Source organism: Thermobia domestica, chromosome 8 (assembly GCF_964235325.1).
Source record: "Thermobia domestica chromosome 8, izTheDome1.hap1.1, whole genome shotgun sequence".
NCBI lineage: Eukaryota > Metazoa > Arthropoda > Insecta > Zygentoma > Lepismatidae > Thermobia > Thermobia domestica.
The window spans coordinates 90,509,003-90,535,852 of NC_137461.1; the positions used below are offsets into that span (position 1 = coordinate 90,509,003).

Consider the following 26,850-nt stretch of genomic DNA (forward strand, 5'->3'; position numbering starts at 1 on the left):
TTTTTTATCATTTCATTTTGATAGTAGTTCTTAGGGGAAGGGAAATATATGAAAATGAATAAAACGTAATAACTCTTGAACCACCAGACCGATCTCGATCAAACTTTCAACATAGATGATGTTCGGGCTTGGGATCACTTTTATCATTTAACTTTGACGGTGCAACGTAGGGGAGGGGGAGTGGGATATATATATATGTAAAGAAATAAAAATGAAAGTGAATGTCTATGTGACTTTACTCTTGAACCACCTGACCGATCTGGATCAAATTTTCAACATAGATGAGGTTCGGGCCTGGGATAATGTTTATCTATTCACTTTGACGATACAACGTAGGGAAGGAGGTAGGAGGGGGAGATACATAAAATAAATAAAACTTAATAACTCTTGAATCACCGGCCCGATCTCGATCAAATTTTCAACCTAGATGAAGTTCGAACATGAGATGATTTTTGTCATATTACTTTGACGATGTTAAAGGAGGGGGAAAACATTTACAAATGATCAAAAATGACCGACATTAGTGTCGAATCTATAATTTTTGAGGTCGCTGAGATGAACAGTGACACTTCTGAAGCCATTTAAATCCGAATTCAGCCCCGCAAAAATTGTGGGAGGGGAGGGTATATATATATATATATATATATATATATATATATATATAAAATCAATATGACCAATATCAGTGTCGAATTTATACTTTTCGGGGTCGCTGAGATGGACAATGACATTTCCGATGCTGTGGCCCGCAACATGGGGAAGAGAGGGAATATATAAAAATCATCGAAAATGACCAATATCAAGGAGCGCTTTAGTAATAGTAAAAAGTGTCTGACTAACGAAACATATTACTATTTTTTCTTAATTTAACCCAGCGAAGCGAGTAATTGATGCTAGTACCTTTATAACACTAAGTCCTCGGTGAGTATAGTTTCAATGAAGTCCATAGAGCAAAAGAGTGTGCCTGGACTATGGACCGAGCACATATCTCAAGCTAACTTGCCGCAAGGTAACCATATCTATACCACTTCTCTTCAGACCACTCACACATTCTTCATTCTTCGGATTGATATTTAAACCGCATGTGCTGTACAACGATCTACACTGTATTGTGACTGGACAACCTACTATTTATATATTTCAATGAATATTTATGAAGGCTGCATTAGATAGATACATATAAGAAATAAAGGAAGCAAGTCTATAAAGACTAGTCACAATACAGGATTATAAAACAAGGATTATAAAGACTAGTCTTCCTCAACACTTTTATACTGTATTGCTTACTAGCCAATCAACAATAATATTTCATATGATAATCATTAAGGAATACAGTAATTCACTAGGACAAAAACTGAGAAATCTTAGCAACTAATTTACACTGCTTTTCGAAGCAGAACTAAAGAAAATATAAGATAATGATGTAAAAGATAATGATGTAATGCGATGAACAGGTTTCCACCTAATTATACTAACCACACAGATGACAGGAATTCAACAAAACTGAAGACCATACTGTTTACTCCAAAACACTATCTTCCTCAATCTTTTAGCTGATTCAGCTCATATTAGCGCAAAAAATTGCGCTAAAAACCTAAACTTCAATATAGAAAAATAGCTGAGTTCATTGAGTTATAAAAACCACATCCTACCCACCTGTCATAGTTTTTCAGTTTGTAATAAGCAAAACTTCTGTTGTTCCAGAATCGTCGTTCACTCGGGAACTTGTTCACAGCCGTTGTTAATATATTAACAGCTTCAATATAGTCATTTTGCTTGACCTTCTTGTAAGCTTTTTTCCCTAGTTTTACTTCTTCAAGGCGGTCATCTGACATAATAATCAACCTACAACAAAGAAAACATAATAAACTCAAACCAAAAGGGTAATAATAAGCATACAGTCACCGCTACATGTTTTCTTGTTCATTACTTCGGAAGAAGTAAACCAATGTACTTCACCGGGAAAAAAGTACGGAATCCCACTAATATACAAATAAAGGTGAATTTGATAGTATTTTTTAAAAATGTTTATTTATATTTGATTGTTTTACTTTTTATTTATTTAATTTATTAATGTATTTCTTTATATTGTTAAATTATGTACGGCTTATGTTTATTCGATTTCTAAAAATGTTCACGACTAAGAAAGATCTCATTGAACTCAGTCCTCTATGAGAAAAGTTACCGCACGCCACTGCCCTGTACTATAGTATATGTATTATAAAGAAAAATACAGTAACAAAATGCAAATTTAACAATTACAATTAACTCAAAAAATTCAAGAAAATAAATACGGTAAAACTAAACTAAATATGTACGGAATTTAATGGAAATTCCAAGAAGTGTCGTAAGTTTCCTTCAAAAGAATTCCAACTTTTTAATCATTTTATATATATATATATATATATATATATATATATATATATATATATATATATATACATATCATAGGCGAAACTAGAGGGGGCCAGGACGAAAATAATGTTATTAATTTACCTCAATTTACGCATAATAATTTTAATAATGTTTCGCCATTCGACATGCTTAATAGTGTCTATATTCGTTCGCCCATCAACTTTTTTTTTTTTTTTTTTTTTTTTTTACATGGTCTGGTGCCTGGATGTAATAAAATCCCAGGACCAGTGTGGTAATGGCACTATAACCATCTCTCAATTTGCACTATATGCGTTTTTTTTTAATTTGATAGCTTTATTATGTAAATTATTTTTGTATTCACGTAGTAAGTTTTTCTTGTTTACATATGTATGAAACACCAGTCTGCAGTCTTATTGCTATTATTTTATTTATAGCATAGTAATGTTTGAATAGTTAAGATTCTTCTTTTGAGGGGGAACTCATGCTCCCTCCCCTTTCATGTTCCAGGGATTCCCTTGAACAAACCATTGGTAGTACACATGCTTGCTAGAACAAAGTTAGATTAGGGCCATGTCGTAGATGTATTTTACTGGGACCACAGGATACAAGTTAGAGGTCAAGATGGTTGAGGATGAAGAGCTGTAGGAGATGATAGATGACTGTGGTGTTTTTCAGTGCAAGTATGGTGCTGATAGGTAAAGGACCATAACCAAACAGAGCGTGCAAGGAGCTAAGAAACACAGGACGATAACGTGTCGTAAAAGGACAAGAATAAGTAAGATGTTCTAGGGTGCCAAGGTCCTGTAGGCAATAGCAGTTGGGAGTGTCCCGAAGGGGCGTTTGGGGGGTATGCAGTCGGAGGTGACTATATAAAATATAAGTGCATGTGTCCAGGAGGAGTAATGAGGCAATTTACGGGTAGTGGGAGATGGTTCAATCTGCCAGTAATATTTACCTGGTCCTCCTCTTGTCTGCCGTTGGAAATTATACCAGTCTCGGTGTCGTTGCTCGTCTAGTTGTGGTAGGAAGGTACTGGCCGATAGTTTAAGTTTCGGAGGCTGTAGAAAAGCTCCCCGTTTACTTGTTCATCAGCAGTTTCATTGCCAGGTATGCTACAGTGCGAATAATTTTACAAAAAGGTTACATGATATCCCCGTTCTTGTAGTTGATGTACCTGTTGAAAGATGTTGTGGAATATCCAGTTGTTCTGCATCTGGCAAGCGCTGAGTTGGAGGCATCGAAGAACACTCTGACTATCGCTACATATGCAGGTGTTAATTAAGCGTAGACGGAGGCATGCAGAAGTGCAGTTCGAACCGCCATTGTTTCTCCAAGGAAGATGGACGTGTAATCAGGTAATGCTTGAGTTATGCGCAGATTAATGTGAGGAATGTAGACTCCAATACCTACATATGTTCGTCCTGCTCGGCACTGCTTAGAGGCGTCCGTGTATATGAGAACAGCGTCTGGGTGGTGCTGAGTAACGTAGTCCTCCCATAAATGCGCTATCATGGATGTAGGAACGGTGCGTTGTCCATGAGGCGTACAGAACGGAAATTCCACCTGGCAGGTAGTTAAAGATGTCTGGTAAGGAGATTGATAATAAGGAAGTTTAGGTCCTCGATGAATATAGTTGCACCATTGTTGGAGTTTGACGTAGGCAAAGTAGGTCCAAGGAAGTTGGTGGCGATAAGGTAAGCGTTTCCGGCGATTACTGGAGTATAATAACTGCGTTTTGGGAATGACCGGCGAGGTTGTCATAGCCATACGCTTTAAGAGGAATGCCTTAGCTACGTGGAAGGCATTAATTTGATATGGAACTATACCTGCTTCTTCTAGAAGGGCCATGCTCGGTGCGTTCCGAGGTTGTCCTAATAAAATACGTAGTCCACTGGCTTGCAGCTTGATGCATGTAACGCTAAGTCTACGGGATAAAGGCGATAGAGCTGGACTACCGTAAAGAATTTTTGCCTCCAGGCATTGACGATAGATGCACAGTTGTGCCCTTATATCCATGCCCCACTGTTTGGTGCTCAGTCCTGTGAGTAAATTGAGTACAGGTTGCACATTGGTAACAAGCGAAGCAAAGTGTATTTTCCAGTAAAGCCGACGATCCAGTGTCATTCCAAGGTACATGATGTGAGTCTCCGGAGAAAGCGTTACATGTGGAAGAAGAAAAGTTTCGTGTACGTTTCGGCGTTTGCGAGAGAACACAATATACTTGCTTTTCTTCCAGTTAACTGTAAGTCTATGTTCTCGACACCAGGTATAGAGGATGATGAGAGCGTGACGAAGGGCACGGATTCCATTTGTCACTGTCGGCGAACGAACGTACGGTAAAAAATTATCAGAATACTGGTTAATTCGTAGTTGCGCTCTTAGCTCTCGATGCAAGGTGACTGTGAAGAGGTTGAATAATAAGAGACCAAGGGGCGAGCCTTGTGGAAGTCCTTGGGATACTGTCCGAGGTTGAGTATAACGGTGCCCAATCTTCACCGACACCTGTCGTTGAATAAGCTAGTTGTGAATAAAACGAAGATACCCTGCTGGAACGTGGAGATCAGAGAGTTCTTGAATAAGGACGTCCAACGGGACGCTATCGTACGCACGCGCTAGATCAATTTGAACTGCCAGGAGATATTCTCGTCGTTGAAAAGTAGACCAAATGTCCGTGACGAGGCTAGTGAGGGCGTCGTGTGTACTACGTGCTTGACGAAAGCAATCGAGGGTCGGAGAAAAAATGTAATATTCAGCCCACCACAGTAAGCGCTGGAGTAGGGTTTTCTCGAATAATTTAGAAATACAAGGAAGTAAAGTGATGGGTCTATAACTGACTGGGTCCCCAGAGGGCACATTAGGCTTCGGAACGGGTACGACCAGGTGTTGTTTCCAAGCGACCGGAACCTGGGAAGTGCGAAGAACGTTGTTATATAATTGTCGGTCCAAACCTGTATTGGGAAGAGCTTGAAGATGTTGGTAGGTTATGTTATCGTATCCAGGAGCGGTAGAGGGCGCAGCAGAGAGAAGACGCTGTAGTTCTGTAGATGTGATGGGACGCAAGGCTGAATGTTCCTCAATAGGTGGAAATAGGCGTAGCTGGTGGATGGCACGATCTGGTAGGGGGGTAACCGGCGTAACCATCGCATGCAAGGCGTCCAGCCATTCCGCCGTGAGAGTCGAAAGGAAGAAGTGTTTCGAGTTTCCATGCATGTTAGTCCTGATATAGTGCCATAACTGACGAGGAGTAGTAGATAACGTGAGGCGTTGACAAAACTGCAGCCAATGGTCCATTTTCTTGGTCTGTTGAAGGCGACGAAATTGGGCATGCGCTTCCTTGTATGGATGTAGGAGTCTCTGGTTCGAAGACGGAGGTACTCATGTTGGCAACGTCGTCGATAATTGCATCGGCGTTGACATTCGGTATCCCACCAGGGTGGATCACGATGAGGGGTACGGCGAAGACGTCGAGGTCGTAGACGCAGCACGCGCGGCGGAGGTAATAGCAACCTGCAAAGACTAGCGGCATGTGGAAAAGGAGCTGGATCCTCATCCTGTATGAGCTCTTGGAACTTTTGAGCGTATGTACTTGTCCGAAATTGACGAGGTACATGAGGCATGGCATTCGGTAGCAAGTGGTCTGAATTGAGCGGTTTGTAAAGATCCTGTGCCAAGTGAAAAGACAAGAGGATGGGGAAGAGATCACTGCCGTATGTATATCCATGGACATGCCATGTATGAGCTATATACAGCTCCGGGCTGAGTAGTCTGATACCAGGAGCGATAGGCCGTTCACGTGGTGAGGGGAAACGGGTATAGGTACCATCATTTGATATTAAGTACGAATTAAGGTTTAAGGCAGTAACCAGCTCCGTACCCGCTTCGTTAGTGATCTCATCCCACAGAATGCTTCTGGTATTGGGATCGCCACCGATGATAGTGTTGCTTGGGAATTGCTCGAACAGTTGGATCCAGTATGTCGCTGGAAGGGGATGGTCTGGTAGTGTGTAGATATTCAGGAAAGTGGTCGCACCAATACGAACTCCTGGATTTGGTTAGACAAAGAAGGAGAACTCTTACTAAGATAGTTAAGATTCTCAGAGCAAATTATTAAAGTACACTTTTGTGTAAAAATAATAATAATAATAATAATAATAATAATAATAAAATAAAATAATAAAAATAAAAAAAATTTAAAAAATTAAAAAAAAAGCGAACTCTTGAACTGCTAAACTCAAGCAATTATTTTCTACATACAAGCATATAATACCCATTCAAAAGTCAGTATTCAATATCGTTTGTTGCTTTTTATTCTTCTTCTTCTTCTGCTGCTCCTCCTCCTCCTCCTCCACATTATTATTATTATTATTATTATTATTATTATTATTATTATTATTATTATTATTATTATTATTATTATTATTATTATTATTATTATTTATAAGCTGAAGTTTTGTAGTTACATTCTTAAGGTATAAACTGCAATTAGGCGCGGACACAGAATTTTTGTGCTGGATGTCGAAAGTTGGGAGAGGTACAATATTGCAAGACACAGACACGACGTTATTCTGCATCCGATCCGAGTAAACGATAAATAATTTCCAAGTAGCGGAAGTTGTGCACCTCTGGAACACTTTTTATATTTTGCTTTTGAAAAGGGAGTACATATGTGCTATGCCAAAGAAAAAAATATGTTCCTGATAACCTATATTTTAGTTTCATGCTGTAAAAGTTACATGGGTATCGCAGCAATAACAAGTAGTGTACGTACTTTGAGGGAAATGTCCCTAATCTAGAGAAATTTCGTTGGTAAATTTAGTTAAAAGGGAAGGACATTTTTCGATATAACGTGAAAATCCAGGGAAATTCTCGCGCTTATTGATTGGACAATATAAATACTTAAATTTCTCTTTGTTCAGAAGTAAACCAATAATAATTTCACTGTTAAATCAAGTATAGTTTTATTAAAGAAGTGCACATGTCTATCAAGTTACTAAAATTACATGTGGTCCAAATCGGATAGACTTCCCATGAGTGCTCCCTGGTACAGACAAAACACAATCATTTTTTTAAAAATAAGATTTTTTGAGGGTCCGGGTCCGGTGGATCCCTTCTTGGGTATTCCCTGGCTATAATCATATTTCCTGATGGTTGACGCTAACGATGTAACTACAACGATACACTAAGAAAGCTCATATGTAATTTAGGAATATTACAAGAGTTAATATAAATTCTATCTCTCTTCTTTCTCTCTCTGTTAAGATATTGGGATCAACATTATTATCAATCAATTCTGCTGGTTGAATCTTTGTTTCATTAAATGTTTGTTGTTTTAAATTTTACAATCACTTCTGCTTGTCTATCAGGGCCACTTACCATACGTCCTCCCGAAAATTTTAAATTGTAAGTTTTGTAATTTAATATTTCATTGAAAAGATAATGGGAGTCCCTCAAGTCTGTCTACAAGTCTTCTTCTCCCATATTGTTGACCTGCTTCTCTCTATTTTTTTTTCTTCAAAGATTTACGGGAAGTTAGCCAACTATATTTCTCCGATCCGCTAGTTTTATATACTTTTTTTTAAGTTAAAAATGTTTTGTGAATAAAAATTGATTGTATTTCTTTGTTCGCAAAGATTTGTGTAATTAAGCTGCAACACTAGTAAACGACAATGATTTATTGTAAAACTTAAAATGAAAAGATTTTACACTTTACTTTAAATAGTGTATTTATATATATATATATATATATATATATATATATATATATATATATATATATATAAACATTAGCCCATGACTGATTTTTAAAAAGATATAATTTTAAATTATGTCATTGCTTGTATAATTCTTTGTGTTTCTAATGTATGTAAGAGCAGGGGTAAAAGTAAAGGGGAACGCGGAAGGACACAGTTCTGCCACTTCCAAAACTATCTACAGCGTCCCTTCACGTTCCAAAATAAAAAAATAATAAAAAAAAAAATACAATGGGCAAAGATAGGCACCGGGAGACGACGTGACGTCATCCGTCCCCCTACCCTTTCAGATCCACTTTTACCCCCGTGTAAAAGTAAACTGAGAGCATGACGGTTAACGTTTACGAATAACGTATTTTCGCTCAGAATTGCACGAGTAAAACAGTAATAGAAAATTATGAGTTTGCATAACTAGAATAGATTTTAGGTAGTTATTTAGCAGCAACAGAATATAGGAAATATACAATTTTAAGCAAATTTCTGATATAATAGATTTTCACTGTGCTGCTACATGACAGTGTTGTGTTAGGAGAACTAAATAACTTAAAGAGTTGATAATGAGTGCAGGGAAAGGGGGACTCAGAAGGAAATATATATATATAACATCATAAAAAGGTCTTCTAAAAAAGATTTTTACAATTTTCAGAACTAAGGGACCATGAGCCCCCCTAGGAAATTATCCTAGTTACGCTAATGATATATATGCTGAAAAAAAAAAGTTTTTGCAATGATATTTCTTATAGCTTTTAGTCGTTTATTGTAAGTTATAATGCTAGAATAAACAAGGGTTAAGGTCTAAGTTATTTTTATGAGAAAGTTATTGTTATTTCTGATGCTACCGAGATGTTGTTTACTATCGCTGTTTAATTTTCGGTAATGGACTGTCACTGTCTTTCAAGCTACTATCTAGGGTATTGGGTAAGGTTCTTTTGGACAAATTCCGGATAAAAATCTACTAGAAATTCTTAGTTTAATCTAGGTATTTATGGATTTTAAGAGCTAGTCCTTTATATTCTTGGCGTAAACTTATCCAAAAGAATCGTCCATACTCCTGGTTAATAACTCGCAAGAATATAGCAGTTCCCACCACCTAAAATTAAGCAGCAACTTGGAACCAATTTGGTTGAAATAAGTTAATTTGTATAAAAACACAGTTATTCATTTTCTTGCACACAGCAGAATACTAATAAAACATCTACCTTAACTGCGTAGTAATTTTCCTTCTCTAATATTTCGATGCCTCCTTAGGGTGATACCATTGTCAAGGAAGTGTGAATGCAAAGAAACCTGTGGGTTGCTATTACATACCTAATATGTTCCCAAATTTGTGTGTCCAAAATCCTATATTTCCTTTTTCTTATATATCCTAACGTATCTCTATCTTATAATATGTGTCCACAAAACGTAGCACAGATAATGATGAAACGACAATAATAATTAAAATTGAGGAACATCAATTATTTACAATTTCTATAGTTGCTTTCATAAAGATATAACGATTACTACACATTTAAGATAAATATTTTCTTTTACTTTGTTATTCAAGGTAGTTTACAGTTTAATAAGGTAGTTTCGAATGTGCGTTATTACAAACATCATAACATTAAATAATAAATTTAAAAAAGAAAGAAGAAAAAAAGCTCGGAGTAAAACAAAATGAAATAGAATCTTACCTTCACTGCTTTCAAAGGAGAAGTAAGTTTACAAGTCAATTCATATAGAACGTTACTCTGTCGCCATCATAAGAACAAATATCGAACAGTTACATAGTGATAAAAATTACAGCACGGTGCATTAAACACCTACACAAAAGAATAGTAGCAGTAATGCACTTTAAATCTTTAAATAACTGTAAATTATTTCTTTTCACTATCCTATTGACTTAAATGCATTACTGAGAACTATTCTTTTGTGATCAACTCTGATACACTGTTAAGATGATTAACTTAACAAATAATAAAAATATATATACAGTTGTCAAGTTACTATTTCCAACTATAATTAACAATGGATTTCACCAAATAAGTATCACTATTGTTATTATTATCTCTTTCTTATCGATTTCTTCTCATCAAACTTCCGTATTATCTACAGATTATTTATAAACAATATTTTCACTCGGATTTTCGTAGTCCTTTCCCTTTCATATTGAATATCTTCCATTTCATGTCTCCTCATTACGGATAAATTTAAGTTGGCTAGAGTTTCTGATGCTCAATGTAACGCATCAAAGTAACGTTTTTATTTATTTCTTCTCATTAAAAATAAAAATAAAAAAACTTATTTTAAAGTTGTCAGTTATGAGTATTACTACTTTTTCTTTCTTTTTTCCTTTTTCTTATTTTTAACCCTATTTTGTTTTAAAATTGTACTTATAGTTGCACATTCATATATACCTTTATGAAAATATATGCTTAAAAAGATATTGTTTCCATTTCTTCTTTCTTTTTTTAAAAATTAGTTTTCGTTTAACGTCCTTTTTTAGGATTGAGGACATAAGATATCTGTTCTGTACGTAATAGGACGAAAGTAACCTCGCATACAACCGAAAAACTACTGAAGGAACTAAACTGACGCTTTCAGGTGGTATAATTATACTAGTAAGCAGTGGCGTATTTAGGATTTTGTTTCGGGGGTACTACGGATAACACGTGAATAAGCACTTATATTTTTTCCTTTTGGGTGCCGACAAATTTTAAGTTCATTTTCCTTCCTTTAATATTTGTATAATGACACTTCCAGGTATGTGGAATAAAAACATTAAGTGAGAGTGAGGAGGGGGCAGAAATAACTGAAAGGTGAGATAATACCTAAATTATCAAGTAAATGCGCAGACGGGAGGTATGAACTTCGGTGAAGGCATATTTTTAAAAAATAAGTAACGTATCGTTTAAAATTAAATGCAGATACCGCAATAAGGAAAAGATGTGTAAGTCATTTAAAGGCAAATGCGAAATTTGAATGAAATAAAGAATAAAACAGTTATGAACAATCGAAGGATATTAATATTATTACACTATATTTTATTAAGCAAAATACAACATTTTGTTCTTACATAATTTTTCACAACTAATTTAATAACTTTACATTTTTTATAACAGTTCTTTGTTAACAGTATGGTGATTAGGGCCTATATTAAGATACATACTTCCTTAGTTTTGGTGTTACTGACGACGATCGACTTAAATAATAACGGTTGAAAGTATGATAGGAGAAACGATAAAAGGTAACAACTAAGAAAAAGAAACAAGAGTAGAATGGACGAAGACGAGAGAAAGAAAAAAAGAACAGTTCTTACATGGAATGATATTTGACGAATACAGTATCATTTCTGAACAAAGAGCATAAGAAAATGGAAAGTCAATGAAATTCTTAGAAATCGCAAGAAGGCTTATTGTTGTACATGGAATGTGTACAACTAACAAATTTATTTCGGGAGGGGGCTTGAGCCCGATAACCCTTCCTCCCAATACGCCACTGCTGGTAAGAGCAAATTTTTCACAACTCAATTGAATCATCAATAACTGACCGGAACAGAAACATCACAATATTTGAAGCTATTACATTTGCTACAAACCATCCATTATGGTATGGTTTATGTATTTTGTTTTCAGAATGTTAGAAGCAAGCTTAAATATACCTGAAATGGACTTTTCATTATATAATGGAACCCATGAGATGTGATTAAATTAGCAGTCCGTGTTTATGTAAATAAGTCGCTGACGAAGATAAGGGGTTTCCACTGAGCATTTCGGCATTAATAAATATTTAGACGCATTCCTCAGTTTAATTTAATACTTGTATACCTGAAGTTATTATTTGCTAAAATTGTGTCAATGTCTTCATTGAAGTATAAATACTGAATCTAAGAAAAGAAACACAGACGACTGGGAAATGGTGACAAATAAAATTCGATGGAATGCGAATGAAACACATTTTATAAATGAGTGTTGATAAAAATAAATAACACTGCTTGTTATGCTCCAAACTGTAACCAAAATGTCAATGTTTCGGAATCTACTTAGAATTTCTTCATCGGGACATCAAAGTAAATGAGCGCTCGCTAACTTGCTAACGGTCACTAATTAATTGTAAGTAGAGTACGCATATCGTTAACACATTCTGTAGCTATAAAGAGGGTTAAAGAGGCTTTCCTTCTTAACTATTATCTTCACTTCATTTGTACTTCTTTCTTAACCCTTTAATTGGCAAGCATTGATAGCGTTACCATTAAAATATTTAGTTTGTTTTTATGGTTGAACCATGTCTTCCTGATTACAATTCCGTAATTGTTAAAGTATTTTTGTACTTTGGTTACAAAATACAGGATGTTTATTTCAAAGCAACATTGCCATAAAATAGCTTATATGTGTTGCGGCAATGTGAGCAGCATTCCCTATTATGGTCAAATATCATAAGAATATTTTCAGTTATTAGCAGCAGTTTCGTTGAAATATCTTCCTACAGAGCAGGAAACCACAAATAAAAAACATAAAAATACTTTCGCGAAACGTAGGAGATAAAGTTTTTACAACACTAAATTTGGCTGTTCCCTGTTGAGGAAGATTAGAAATATCTAAACAAGCGACCCGCAAATCATGTATATGAATATTGTAGGAAAGCAATAATGCCAATTAAATGATCACTGAAGTTATAATTCGTGCGTATGACGCAACAGAATGCGATGTTGCGTGAGAGCAACAGTGCCAAATAAAGGGTTAAACTAAGAATCTAAGAATATTCTTGCCTAGCATTAGTCCTATTTTGGTTCTTCTACTAAATACCACGATACAGTTACTAAAGTCATGACTTTTAATGTATACCTTCGAAAAATGTTCCTTTTACTATTGAAAATACTTAATTGCATTTTCTTCCTTTTCGGTTATATATATCTATAGCACAAAGTGTAAGTTTCGCCTTATTTTTGGGTCAATGAGGGTAATTATGAGATAAATTTCACAACTTTTCCACGTTACTCAGCTCACATTAGTTTTGAAAACAGTTAACCTAGGCAGCAGTTTATGATGCCAATAGAATAACAATTTGCTGCCAAGAAATTTCCTTCATTTCATAAGTTTATGAGTAAATGTCAAATTTGTACTGTCTCATAATTTCCCTTCAAAGAGGTAATTATGAGACACCTGTTGTGCCCAGCTTTCTGTATGTGATATTGAGATATGAAGGAGTCCAATTGTGAGGCAAAGAAGTCATCGTTATTACATAAAGATAAACAAATATTTCGCTGAGTTATAAGAAAATAACTAAGAAAGAAAATGGAAATAGCTACTGATGTTATTTTAACATTTTTGTGAGTTAACTATAATAGGCCTATAGGCTAATAGGCTATATTAGATAGTTTCAGGTTACAAAACAAGCTTACGAAACAAATTTAGACCAAATTCCACGCTGTTCACTAAAGAACAACTTAGGACACTTCTATTTCTTTATGTTTTAATATGTTGTTATGCAGCTTAGGCTATTTTCAACAAAACAATGTAGGCCTACAATTTTGAAAGTTATTAAGCAACAAGATTATAAGATAAACTACAGAATACAGCTTTCTTGAAACTTAACATACTAGGATACAGAGATAGATACCAGTTATTTTTCAACTTTATTAATCTATCATGCGTCTCATAATTACCCTCTTTATACAGCAAAATGAAATACAACAACAAAATTTGTAACTCTGAAACAGAAGCCCAAGAGACAAATTCAACTTAACCTATAACTGCTGACCTACCAGGCTTTCACCAACATTCATTGGTTTTACAACAGTGATATTACTGCACGAGTAGATATAAAAGTTAATGATAGGATTTCAAATTTTAAAACAATTATTTTGAATAAGTTTGTTAAAAAAACTTGGTACATCTAAACTTTTGTAAACTGAAACTTAAAAATGTAGATAGAGCATTATGAAGGATGTTACTAAATGTCTGTGATCTTAATTTGTATATACCTACAGTGGTTGAAGATCAGAGAGAAATGTCTCAGGCAGTGTCTCATAATTACCCTTAGTGACGGGCCATTCCATCGGCACGGGCAGGACATTTACACTACATTTTTGATTATTTAAATTTGTATAATTCTAAAAGTACTAGATAAATTCTGCTAATGTACAACATATGAGCAGTACAGACTTAGGAGTATATGTAGCTGATGTTTTCAGTACTTTTTTGTGTTTAGAGTAGAAAATATTAAATCCTAAACGTCTGTCACGGGCGGGGACAAGAAAGAAAAGTGACTTTCGACCCATCAGGTGAATCTTACAAAACTCTGTGAATTCTTAACTTAAAACGTTTTTATTTAAACGGAAATGTGTAAATGGTGTAATTTTTCAACGAATTTCACATAAGAGAAATTTGCCAAATATTTGTATTAATAAAATAACTAAACTTTACTATGTCACGGGCAGGACACCGTGTGAATCAACATACAAAATCTCAGTAAGAATGATTTTAAAAATAAAATAAAATCAAAAAGTCAAGTTCTGCTGTTCTGTTGTAGCATTGTACACAAATAATTCTATTTACTTTACTTGAGGCTCGCATTTATCACGCAAAAATAATAATATGTAGTACACTTATTTCTCACCACCTTCTCTTTAGAAAAAGTTTTTGTTTGCCCATTCACACCTATCTTGTAGGGAAATTAGTACAAAACACTGTGTCTAACAGTATATAACATAGGTGCTGGTATCCAGTGCCGTGCCGTGGAAACTTAGTGCCCGGGGCGAGAGTATACGACGGCGCCCCGTAAATATAAGTGAACTCGACAGACCAGTCGCAAAGCACCATCATGGTTGGCGCGAAGCGTGAGAAATTTTTCCAAAATAAACCCTGTTTTTCTTGATGTTGAGCACTTTTTAATATTTTTTCCTTCCATTTTATAAATATCTTTTCTTTTTTCCTCCCGAATTTTGAGCTCTCCTTACTTTGACGCTCGGGACCGTCGCCCCGCTCGCCCTCTCTCCCTCCCCCTAAACACACACACACACACGGCACGGCACTGCTGGTATCACAGAGACTATTTGATCGAGATGCACGGAAGACACGTCTTCTTCAACAGTTCTGAAAATTATACCGCAATCGCTGACAGTCTTTATACAGAAAAATTCCACCAACAAAAATATTTCTTGTGTTATATCTTCAACAGCTGGCCTCACACAAGCCTTTTTACCATCCAAACCTAAATCGTCGCTCAGAATAGCTTTATAGATTTCGGAATCATCATTTTCAGAATCTAAATAAACGCCTGTTAGGAATTTAAAGATTTCACACGGATGAAGCTGTGATTTAAAAGTTCAACGAAGGACCAAATTTTCGCTGTCAAGTCGCACAAAAGGAAGTGTTTTGATTGGAGACATTCAATTGACATAACATTTTCCCGTGTTTTATTCAAAACGTCTTTGTTTTCTTCAGTTTCTGCTTATGATAGTAGTAAAACAGACATATTTTGAAACGAAGAGCTAAAAGCTGCTACGAAATCAGCAGCACATTCTACAATTACTTTCTTTTGTTTCATAAAGTTCCATACTGGCCTTTTTGTACGTATTCCAATCCCATTCATTGCTCTCTTGAAACCAACAAAAAGGTGACGCTAATGATAATATTTATATGACACTTGTTTTAAGTTAAAACATCATACTGACAGTAATAGATAATCCTCTATTTAAGTAAATAATGTTCATGCTTAGAAAACGTTATTTTGGTACACATGGAATCATTTTCTATCATGAATAACCAATGTACACACACAATCCCACCAGTGGCATGCCTACTGTCGCGGGCAGGACAAGTTTTCAAATTGAAATAAATCGAAATATATTATTAGCATTAGTCCAAAATTTTGTGAATGTGAAATGCGCGTGCAAATTGATACTTCTACTACGTATGAACTACATTCTCAAATTTAGTAATTCAGTACAGTAACTTTTGGTAGTTATCTGTCACGGACAGGACATTCAAGTTGACGTTTACATCTTTAATGATATTATAAACAATTTTTATCCTGTAAACACTTTCACTATCACTCAAAGTTCATTACAATATGTTGTGCACTGACAGTAATTGCGGGTAAACTTTACAAGACACGCTCCAGGTGCGCATCGATAAGTAGGGCCCTTTTAAAAAGTATAGCAGAGTAGAGTAAAATATAAATAAGTAGGGTAGGGGTTAGGAACGGGTTATCTTAAAGTTAAATAAGTTTTGATCCATTTTCATAAAATTATTAGGGCATAGTGCGGTATCGCCGGACCACTTTGAAAACTGAATAAAACCACAAAAAAATGCACTGCATTCGGTTGTACTACATTAAGTTACGTTAGATGACGTTACTTTACGTTAGGGGCATACAAACTAGTCCAAAAACAAACAAACCTGTGCTAGGTGGCCACTAAAAGCGCGAAAACACGAAGCAGGGGTTCCCGAACGGAACGAGGGGGTGTGTCCGAAGGAAGCAGGCGTGTCAACGACGGTGGGTATACGCGTAAGCGAGGGTAGTGACAATATGTGGGTTTTGGCGGTGAGAAGAATTTCAATAGCACTTGTCATGTTTTCATACTTGCAACGCTTCACTGTTAACATACAATACAGCTTCTGTACACTGTGCAGAAATGCATTCCCGTTCAGTTAGAAGTCACTTACCTTCAAAACTGAGGCTTGTAAACTTTTCCAATTTCAGGAAGAAAATGGTATACAACAATTTCCTCGGGTTTCTTTTCCTTAAATAAATACTACGCTAAATAGCCCTCGAAATGCTCTTCCTTCTTCCCCAACGCCATGCCTTTCGTATACTATATCATAAGGAATGTACCTCTCTGCGAAATAGTCCTTCCGCCTCCACATACTGTGCCGCTTACAACATCAACCAACCAACAAAAACAACAACTTTCTTCACTTTTACTATTTCACTTATCTCACATTCACTCATTCCTCCTCACAAACTTACATAAATTCTCCAATTGAGCCGGTAAATTTCCTAAAATTGGTCCGGCGATACGGCACTTAACCCAATTAAATTTCCTAAAATTGGTCCGGCAATACGGCACTTAACCCAATTATTAGTGTGTAATTTCTCGTTTTTGAGTGAGTATACCTGCTGCAGCGGGCGTTGTAAAGTTAACCCGTAATTACTTATATTCACACTCCATTCCTTCATGAAAAATGTTCCACATCGTATTTTACCAATAAAGTTTCTATTTAGTAGAACAGTCTGCTGGAGTGAAGCTACTGATCCTAATTTTCGATGTGCAAGAAGACGAACTGGAGTGTGTCACCTAAAGTAAATCATTAAATCCTTACCAGTAAGGGTACAACTTATTCTAAGTAACATAAATCTTCAACGTAACAAGTACCTTATTTTTAACAGAACCTATGGATGAGATGTAATCTTCCGCGAGGTGGATAATCGTCTTCGGAAGACATAAATATATCAAATATTCGTCTTTATATAAGTCTCTATCACTGTTGTTTTAGAAATGATGTTATATAAAAATATGTAGAAATCACAAACACAGTGGTTTCCAAGGTAACCAGATTTCACGTGTTTCTAAGGTAATCAGATATAATTTTACAAAGTATTTTATTCCTTGTAGTTCGATTGTTTTGCTAACTTAATTATTTATTACACAGGAAGTAACATAAATATATTGTAACACAGTACTGCACTAACACAATCGTATTACTTTCTGTTTGTAAACATTGATTTCGCTATCATGACTTCAACTTTCTATTCTTAGTACGCTTTCCATATTCATTTGTTTCATTGCAGTGTTTCATAGGTTGAAAATTTTTAATCGTCAAGACGGCAATTACATTGCAAAGTTTGCATCGTTTGTAAGCCTGTGAAATTGACGTTTTTGAAAATACAAGAAAAGTTTTCGCTGAGTTGTATGTGATTTGGTGTTCTGATTTCGAAAATGACCTCTATTTTTGTCCATCACGTAAAATATTCTGTAAAATCGATATCGATGTATTTGCTAAAATCCTATTTGAAATGGAATTCTCTCGAAAAATGGTGGATGTACTATCTGGCAACAGTGGTTTTTTGAAATCTATGTAAAATAATCGATTTTTGGGAGGCGAATTGATTTGTCAGCAATCGATTTATTATGTTAGTGTTAAATGGATGATAACCCCTGTTGCCAGATCGCATCAGCCGACTCTAGTTGAGAGAAAAATAGAAAGTTCCCTTGAGTTTAAACTTTTAACCAAATTATGGTGCAATTCTTATAGCCCAGTCAATGAAGGTAAAAATAAGCTAGATGTCGGAAGTAATTCCCGGAGAGCTGAATTTTTTCCTGTTGATAGACTATGATGAGATATGTAATTTCCCAAAAGTCTCCGGGTCTTCCCCTTGTGCTTCCCCCCCCAGCCCCCCTTAAAGGTGAATTTGCCGTCTCTCAGAAAATTAGCCATAACTCCGAAACCAGTGGAGTAGAGATGCAAAAAAGCCGGCTTTTTTGAATCGATGGTTTTTTTCACATAAAAAGCAGGCTTTTTTGGGAAAAAACGAGAATTTTGGAAATTTTGGCTTTTTTCATTTTCATGATTTTTCTATCCAAATAGCTTTCTTATAGTATATTCTATAGTTAGATAAGAATTCCATGACCTAAATGCGATATTTCGCTCTGAAATTCACCATCAAGATGGATGGAGCACATGTTTTACGAATTAAAGCTAACATGAAGAATGTAGTATTTGAGGGCAATCTTAGAGGCTATTTAACTTTATTTTAACTTTTGAGTTATCGACATCTTTTTTTCTTCTCTAGATCATTTTAGGTTGTCATCCGTGTTTCATTTCTAAGAGCTTTTAGTATCTAGCTTCTAGCGCAAAAGTTAAACTTCCGTCTAAGCGTACGTTTTTCAATATATCAGTCAAATCGTACTTCCACATAGAGATGCAAAAAAGCCGGCTTTTTTGAATCGATGGTTTTTTGCACATAAAAAACCGGCTTTTTTGGAAAAAAAAACGAGAATTTTGGAAATTTTGGCTTTTTTCATTTTCATGATTTTTCTGTTTAAATAGCTTTCTTATAGTATACTCTAAAGTTAAATAAGATTCCATGACCTAAATGCCATATTTCTCTCTGGAATTCACCATCATGATGGATGGAGCACATGGTTTATGAATTAAAGTAAACAAAGTACTTAGTATTTCAGGGCAATTTTAGAAGCTATTTAAGTTTATTTTAACTTCTGAATTATCGACATTTTTTTCTAATCTAGATAATTTCTTTTTAGTCATCCGTGTTTCACTTCTTAGAGCTTAGTACTCTAGCTTCTAGCACATAAACTTACGTTTTTCAATATATCCATAAGAGCGTACGTTTTTCAATATATATGTCAGAGTGTATTTCCACATTTCCGTTATACCATAGCTGTGCAATGATTTAACAATAATCTTCCGGACACAACCTTGAATACCATTTAATAGAAATAATCAGTATCGGATTTAGAAAAATATTTGGGAGGGGTTTTTCTGAATAATGTTTGTTTTTTCTAAAAATTCCTAACTTTTATTTAAGAGGAGCTTAAGTTTATGAGTACAGGCATAACAAATATTTCGTTTCGTTTGTATATTCAGCTATAATCTTCCAGATACAACGTTGAAGACCATTTTATACTGATAATCAGTGGCGGATTTAGAAAAGTATTTTGGGAGGGGCTTTCCTTATTAATGCGTAGTTTTTCTAAAAATTCCTAATTTTTTTATTTGAGGACAGCTTGAAGTTTATGAGTAAAGGCAAAATTAATATTTAGTTTGTTTTAGAAATTTCGTAATTTCGGGGTAGAGGCTTCAATCCGAAAGACATCCCCACCCTAACCTTCTTTGCAAATCCGTCACTGCTGGTAATTAGAAATAACAAAGATTTAAAAACGCTTAGAAAGGAAGTCGGCCAGGACACACAGTACACGCACTATCTCTACATTCACAGATGGGATTAAGAAAACTTATTGCAAAATGGTCGAATGCGGGGTTGAATCCCGGACTTCACGATAGAAGAGCGAAAGCTAACCACTCACTCATGTTTGTTGTGCTTAACTTAAATGTATTCTCTCTCTCTCTCTCTCTTTCTCATAGCCTCAAAAGCTCTCCATTGACTTCTGTCCTTATCCAATTCAATCCAGTTTCTACTCTGCATTCCTATTTCTGCTAGATCCATCTTAATATTGTCCTTCCATCGGCGCCTAAATTTTCCTAATGGACGTTTCTCGATTGGATTTCTAGTTAAAACTTTGAAAGCGTTCCCACTTTCTTCCATTCTGGCTACATGACGTGCCCACCTTACCCTCCTAGACTTGATGACTCTAACGATGTTTGGTAAACCGTATAAATTACGTAGTTCCTCCTTATGAAGTTTCCGACATTCCCCATTCCCGTTCCTCTTGGGTCCAAATGTTCGTCTTAGAATTTTATTCTCAAATAATTTCAGTCTGCGTTCTTCCATCAGCCTAAACGACCATGTTTCACAACCATAAGCATAACAGGCATGATTATCGTTTTATATAGTTTAAGTTTTAAATTCCTTGACAGAATTCGCGACGACAAAATATTTTGAACTGAATAATAATAATAATGTCCTGATTTCAGTCGACATTTAATTTCTTTGTAGGTATGATTTCGGTCTGGTAATACTGATCCAAGATATTTGAAAGTATCCACTGTGTCGAAACTATTAATTGATATTTTAACGCATTCACAATTTGTCGTATTACGATCCTTGTGAACTTCCTTGTATTTAGGTTTCTCTGCATTTACTCATGTCCCTGCAAGCGTTTAATAAGGCCTCTGCATTTCTTTCGATTGTTCTTCTATCAGATTTACATCATCAGCATACACCAAAACCTGGTGAATACCATTCAACTCTAGGCCCCGGTTCCTATCTTTGATTTTTCTTATAGCGTACTCCGGAACAAAGCTGAATAATAAAGGCGATAACGCATATCCTTGTTTCAGGCTAATCTCGACGTGGAAGCTCGCATTTTTCTACTCCGACTTTACTCTGGGATTCATTTAAACACTTAATAAATCTAGCTTTTTCGCTATTCCAAATTCTGTAAGAATATTATACAATGTTTCCCTCCTAACCGAGTTGTAAACCTTTTTAAAATCAATAAACAGTTGATGTACTGGGTAATATAATCCCATTTCTTTTCAAGTATTTGTCGGATGGTAAATGTCTGGTCCATTTCGACTAAATCCATACTGATAATCTCCAATAATTTCATCTGTGTATGGGGTCAATCTTATTAATAGAATGTTGGGAGAGATGCCTCGATAATTATTACAATCAATTTTGTTGTCTTTCTTGTGAATTGGAATAGTGATTGATTCTTCCACTCTTTTTAAATGTATTCCATAGTTTTTCTTTTTTGTAAAAAAAAAAAAAAAAAAGTCGTAACGATATGTTGAATTTTCTTGTTAAAAATTCAGAAACCTTCAGGACTGGGTAAACCGTGATGGTGGTTACATTGTACAGCCTAGGAAATCATACACTCAGATGAACCGTCTATTGCGTATATGATCCATGAACAGAAAATTGAATACTTTCCCGATTCTGAACAAGCTTAAGGAACAGTCAGTGCATTACAGAATTTGGAGCTTTACCGATTTTGCAGATCCGAAGCACATTATAGGTGATAACAGATTATTACGTATGTGATCAGTGAAAAATTTGCTCGAAATATTCATACAATGTATATGAAAGTTAAAACTTAATGAAAAATTTCAAGAATTTACAGAACTACCCGAAACGAAGCTCTTGATGCGCAGATTTCTCTCATGTTTTTCTCTATTTTGCTTCAAAAGAGGGTGTGTGATATTTTGAAGTAAAAATACTACATACAATTTTGCTAGTTATTTGTGAATCATTTTTTAAAGTACTTATTGTATATAAGAGATTAATATATTATTACATACATTGGTTAATCACTTGGAATTCATCACTTGAAAATGTTAAGAATTTTTAAAAATCTTTTTGAAATTTATGGTTTATTTTCGAGGTTTCATATTATTATCTGCATCAGTCACTAATTAAATGAGTTCGTTTGTTGTAGAGAAGCGAAACAAAGTCTGCATTATCAGTTTAAAGCAAAATTTTCAAAAAAAGCCCAAAATTTCCCAAGCAAAAAAGCGAAGCAGAAAAAACCGAGTTTTTTTCAAAAAAGCCGGGTTTTTTCCGAGCCCTTGCATCTCTACTTCCACATTTCTGTTATACTGTAGCTGTGAAGTGATTTAGCAATAATTTTCCGGATAAAACCTTGAATACCAATTTATACAAATAATCAGTAGCGGATTTAGAAAAGTACTTTAGGAGGGGTTTTTCTGATTGTTTCGTTTCCTAAAAAGTCCTAATTTTATTTGGGAGGTGCTTGAAGTTTATGAGTACAGGCATAACTAATATTTCGTTTCGTTTATATGTTTAGCAATAATCTTCCGGATACAACCTTAAAAATCATTTTATACTGAGAATCAGTGGCGGATTTAGAAAAGTATTTTGGGAAGGGTTTTTCTCACTAATGTTTAGTTTTTCTAAACATTCGTAATTTTTATTTGACAGGAGCTTAAAGTTTATGAGTAAAGGCATAACTAATAGATATTTCGTTTGTTGCAGACATTCCGTAACTTTGGGGAACGGGCTTCAGTCCAAAAGACCGCCCCCCTAACCTTCGCAAAACCGTCACTGCTGGTAATGAGTAATAATAACGATTTAAAAACAATAAGAAAGGAAGTCGGCCAACTCACAGTACACGCACTATTTCTACATTCACAGATGGAATGAAGAAAAACTTTGTCAGAATGGTCTAATGCTGGTTGAATTCCGGACTTCCCGATAGAAGCGCAAAAGCTAATCACTCAGTCATGTTTGTAGTGCAGTTGTATTTAGCTTAACTTAAATATATTCCGTTGTCTTTTTTTTTTTTTTTTTTTTTTTTTTTTTTTTTTTTGAAGAGGGAAGCGGGGGAGTTCCGTAATGATATGTTGAATCCCTCTTGTTAAAAATTCAGAAAACTTGAGGATTGGGTAAACCGTGATGGTGGTTATACAAAACTTAACTGTAGAATTTCAAGAATATACAGAACCAAAAGCTTTAGATGTACAGTCTTTAAGTGTATCATATAAATCTAAGTATTTCTCTTATGTTTTATTTTAATTTTATTTTGTTTCAAAAAGAGGGTATGGAATATTTTGAAGTAAAAATACTACATACTATTTTGCTAGTTATTTGTGTATTTTTTTAAAAGAAGTGTTTATTTTTAGGGTTGACTGGTTTACACCAACTTTTTTTTTTAATAACTGGTTTAAACCACAAAAATAAAAAGAATGAAAAATGCGAATCGTGTGAACTTCATGGTGACGTTTCCAGATATCAAACCACCTGCAATAGTTTTATTTCCCTTTCACCTTTTAATCAAGGTGTCCCATGTTCAATTCTCGGTCGAACCACAACCCTTCTTTCATGCGTAAACCAAGTAGCGGTTCGGATGTCAGTTTAAGCGAAAGTCTTCTCCTTGATAACCTCGGTATTTCGTAAGGAATGTTAAGCCTAAACATACGAAACGAAACCAAATTGTATATTTCTGCATGCCTAAATGTCTGTTGTTTTATAAAGAAGCCAAGATTGCTTAAATATGTTGATAGAAATTGGCAAAATTTATCGATTGCCTAAGTAGCTTCCAACATTAGCTTGGATTGGACTTTCAATGATATCTACATACTAAATTTGTAATTTAATACCTCAGTTTTAGCGTACTGAGTATGATACGTTGGCATTTTGGGCTATTTTTTAGACTTTCAGTCAAGCAGCTACTGCATCGTCACTATTTATCCTAGGATCATGGTTCATACCTCATTCTCTTCAGAATAGAGCTGGCTTTCAAATGGTACTACTTGCATACCCATACCATATACCAGGAGAGAGAAAATTGATGTCGAAGGGAAAATTTTGAGGGGAAATTTTTTTGTCCAACTTTAGGCCCCCCTGCCCCCTTCCTGTATGAACGTAGAGACCTCCAAAAAGTCTGATAAATAGTACTTAGTAAACTAAATGTGTGTACCAAATTTCAAGTTTCTATCTTGAATAGTAAGGGCGGGAGAAATTTTATCAAAAATTCCCACAATGCCCCAAATTACCACAAAACACTATGATCTCAGGGAAAAAAATTCCTGAGACATCCGTAATTACCCTAGGGTCATGTTTCGCCCATCATTATCTTCAGAACAGAACTGCCTTTCAGACGGTATGACTCACGTGTCTCTATCATGTATGTAAAGGGGGAAAATCCCGAAGAAAGGGATTTTTGGGTCTAAAAATCCCTTTTTTCAACTTTTGCCCCTCTGGACCCCCCTGTTTTTACGCAGAAATCGGAAAAAACTTCTGGTAAATACTACTCGGTGGACTGAATGTTTGTGCAAAATTTCAATCTTCTACGTGAAAAAATAGGCCCGTCAGAAAAAAATTCCCTACCATGCCCCACTTTTACCCTATAAAGAAGTATATTTGGATAAAAATTCACTGAGACGGCCCTAATTACCCTAGAATAACAATTCGACCGTCGTTTTCTTCAGAATGGAACTGCCTTTCAGACGGTATGACTCACGTGGTCCTATCATGTATGTGAGACGGGAAAATGACGAAAAACGGGATTTTTGGGGTAAAAATATCCCTTTTCTAACCCTTTGCTCCTCTAGTTCCCCCCCTGTTTTAACACTGACATCGGAACAAAAAATCTGGTAAATACTACTTGGTGGACTGAATGTTTGTGCAAAATTTCAATCTTCTACGTGAAAAAAGAAGCCCGCCAAAAAAATAATGAACATAGGGTTCATAAGGGAAAATTTCTATTTCAAAATTATGACGTCATCACCTCCTATGTCTGGACGCAGGACGGTCTGAAACCATACGTAATGTCTTCTACAATGTATCTGGACTTGAAAAACAAAAAAAAAATCCGGACGAAAAAGCTCAAATAGAAGAGAAATAACGCAATGTACGATGAAAAATGCGTATCGTACAAAATGTACGATAAGATCCCCAAAGGGTTAAGCTTATGGGAGTTCTTCCGGCATAATCCCGCTGTAGCATAATAACACCAAGGCGAAACAAACTTATTTCTGTGAATATGTAATATAAATACATAAAGCAAAAAATCTAAATCAAAAAAGCCTAGTTTAAACCAAAAAAGCCTGGTTTAAACATCCCCTAAAAAACGGGTTTTTGGCATTTTCAAAAACAACCATGGTTCTTGCCAACTCTGCTTACTTTTGTATATAGGAGGTTAAAAAATTCTAATTATATACATTGGTTAATCCTGTGGAATTCATAATATAAATATGTTGAAGAAAAATTGTTTGAAATATCTTTTCGAAATTCATAGTTTATTTTCGAGGTTTTATATTATTATCAGCATCAACCACTAATTAAATGACTTTTTGTGTTATAGAGAAGCGAAACAAAGTCTGCTTTATCAACATAAAGCAGAATTTTGAAAAAAGCCCAAAATTTCCCAAGCAAAAAAGCGAAGCAGAAAAAACCGAGTTTTTTTTTCGAGCCTTTGCATCTCTACAGTGGAGCAAATGCTTCGCTTTTTTTTTTTTTTTTTTTTTTTTTGTCTAATGTTAAGCTACAAAAAAGGTGTCTTTCATTTTTCTCGAGAAATGTATAGTTTCGTGGCAATTGTGTCTTAAAGAGAAAACAACAGTTTTTTGGCGGGAAAAATTCCCTTTAATTTTTTCTACGAGGTAAAGTAAAAAAATGTTTCAAATGAAAGTTTTAGATCGAAGTCTAAGCTTTAAAACGAGGTATATTATGATAGTACTTATTTGATACATAACGAAAAAGATAACAAAAATATGCTCCACCGGGTCAGCGAGCCTCAGTGCTGGTGTAATCCGACGAAATAGTACAGTGAGCTCAGAAATCTTAGTAAGAGCACAGAAGAGTTATGTAAAATTTTTTACCCAATAAACTTAATTTGGATGGGAGGTATAAAGAAGCAACCCGGCTGGAATGGGCTTATGAACATTATTTGCAGCATCAAGCATTCTTCTGAATCTACATGTGTTATGGCAGTACCATCTATAAACCAAATAATATGTATACCATCTATTCTGCTTTATCTTTTGCTGCAGATCAATGTAGAAAAAGAAATCAATCTTGCATTGCTACTTTTGACCAACCATTGTATCTGAAAGCAACAGAAATCGTAGAAAGGTCAGATCCTAATAGTGACTTATCAAAGGTTATTCTTAGGTTAGGTGGATTTCACCTTTTAATGTCTTATATGGGATCAGTGGGCCACGTAATGGAAGGAAGTGGCTTACAAAATCTATGGGAAACTGTTTATGGTTCGGCAACTGTTAATCACATGTTAAGTGGGCATGCATGTGGAATAGAGGACATGCATTCTAGAGGAATAAGAGCTTATTCTTTAACTGCAGCGTCTCTCATTACGGTAATGAGAGAAGAATATCCAAAGATTGAAGAGGACTGCAAGAAATTAGAAGACATATATCAGCAGCTTATTGACAAAGAACTGGATTTCGAGGATTTCGATGAAGTTACAGAAACTGTTTTAAACATTGAAACAAATTTTGAAGAGATAAAAAAATCTAGCAGGACAGCAAAGCTTTGGCTAAATCTAATTAAGTGCATAGATCTTATGTTGAAATTTATATTTGCAGAAAGAACTGGCAATTGGAACATGCACTTGAGT

The 26,850-nt window shown here is 35.2% G+C and overlaps 1 protein-coding gene across 2 annotated transcripts in view; it reads right to left on the reverse strand.

Moving 5' to 3' along the window:
- LOC145693071 (uncharacterized) overlaps window positions 1–17,869 on the reverse strand; it is a 55,377-nt gene extending 37,508 nt beyond the window's left edge. The window contains exons 1-2 of one of the 2 annotated variants that reach the window (XM_081768748.1): window positions 17,485–17,869; window positions 1,657–1,845 (exon numbers count right to left, since the gene is read on the reverse strand). In XM_081768748.1, the coding sequence (XP_081624874.1) occupies window positions 1,657–1,835 (179 nt within the window). In that variant the 5' untranslated portion in view covers window positions 1,836–1,845; window positions 17,485–17,869. Of the gene's footprint in view, window positions 1–1,656; window positions 1,846–16,774; window positions 17,418–17,484 lie in introns of those variants that run through there. The other variant, XM_081768749.1, reaches the window with a different exon arrangement.
- Window positions 17,870–26,850: the final 8,981 nt, after the last annotated feature.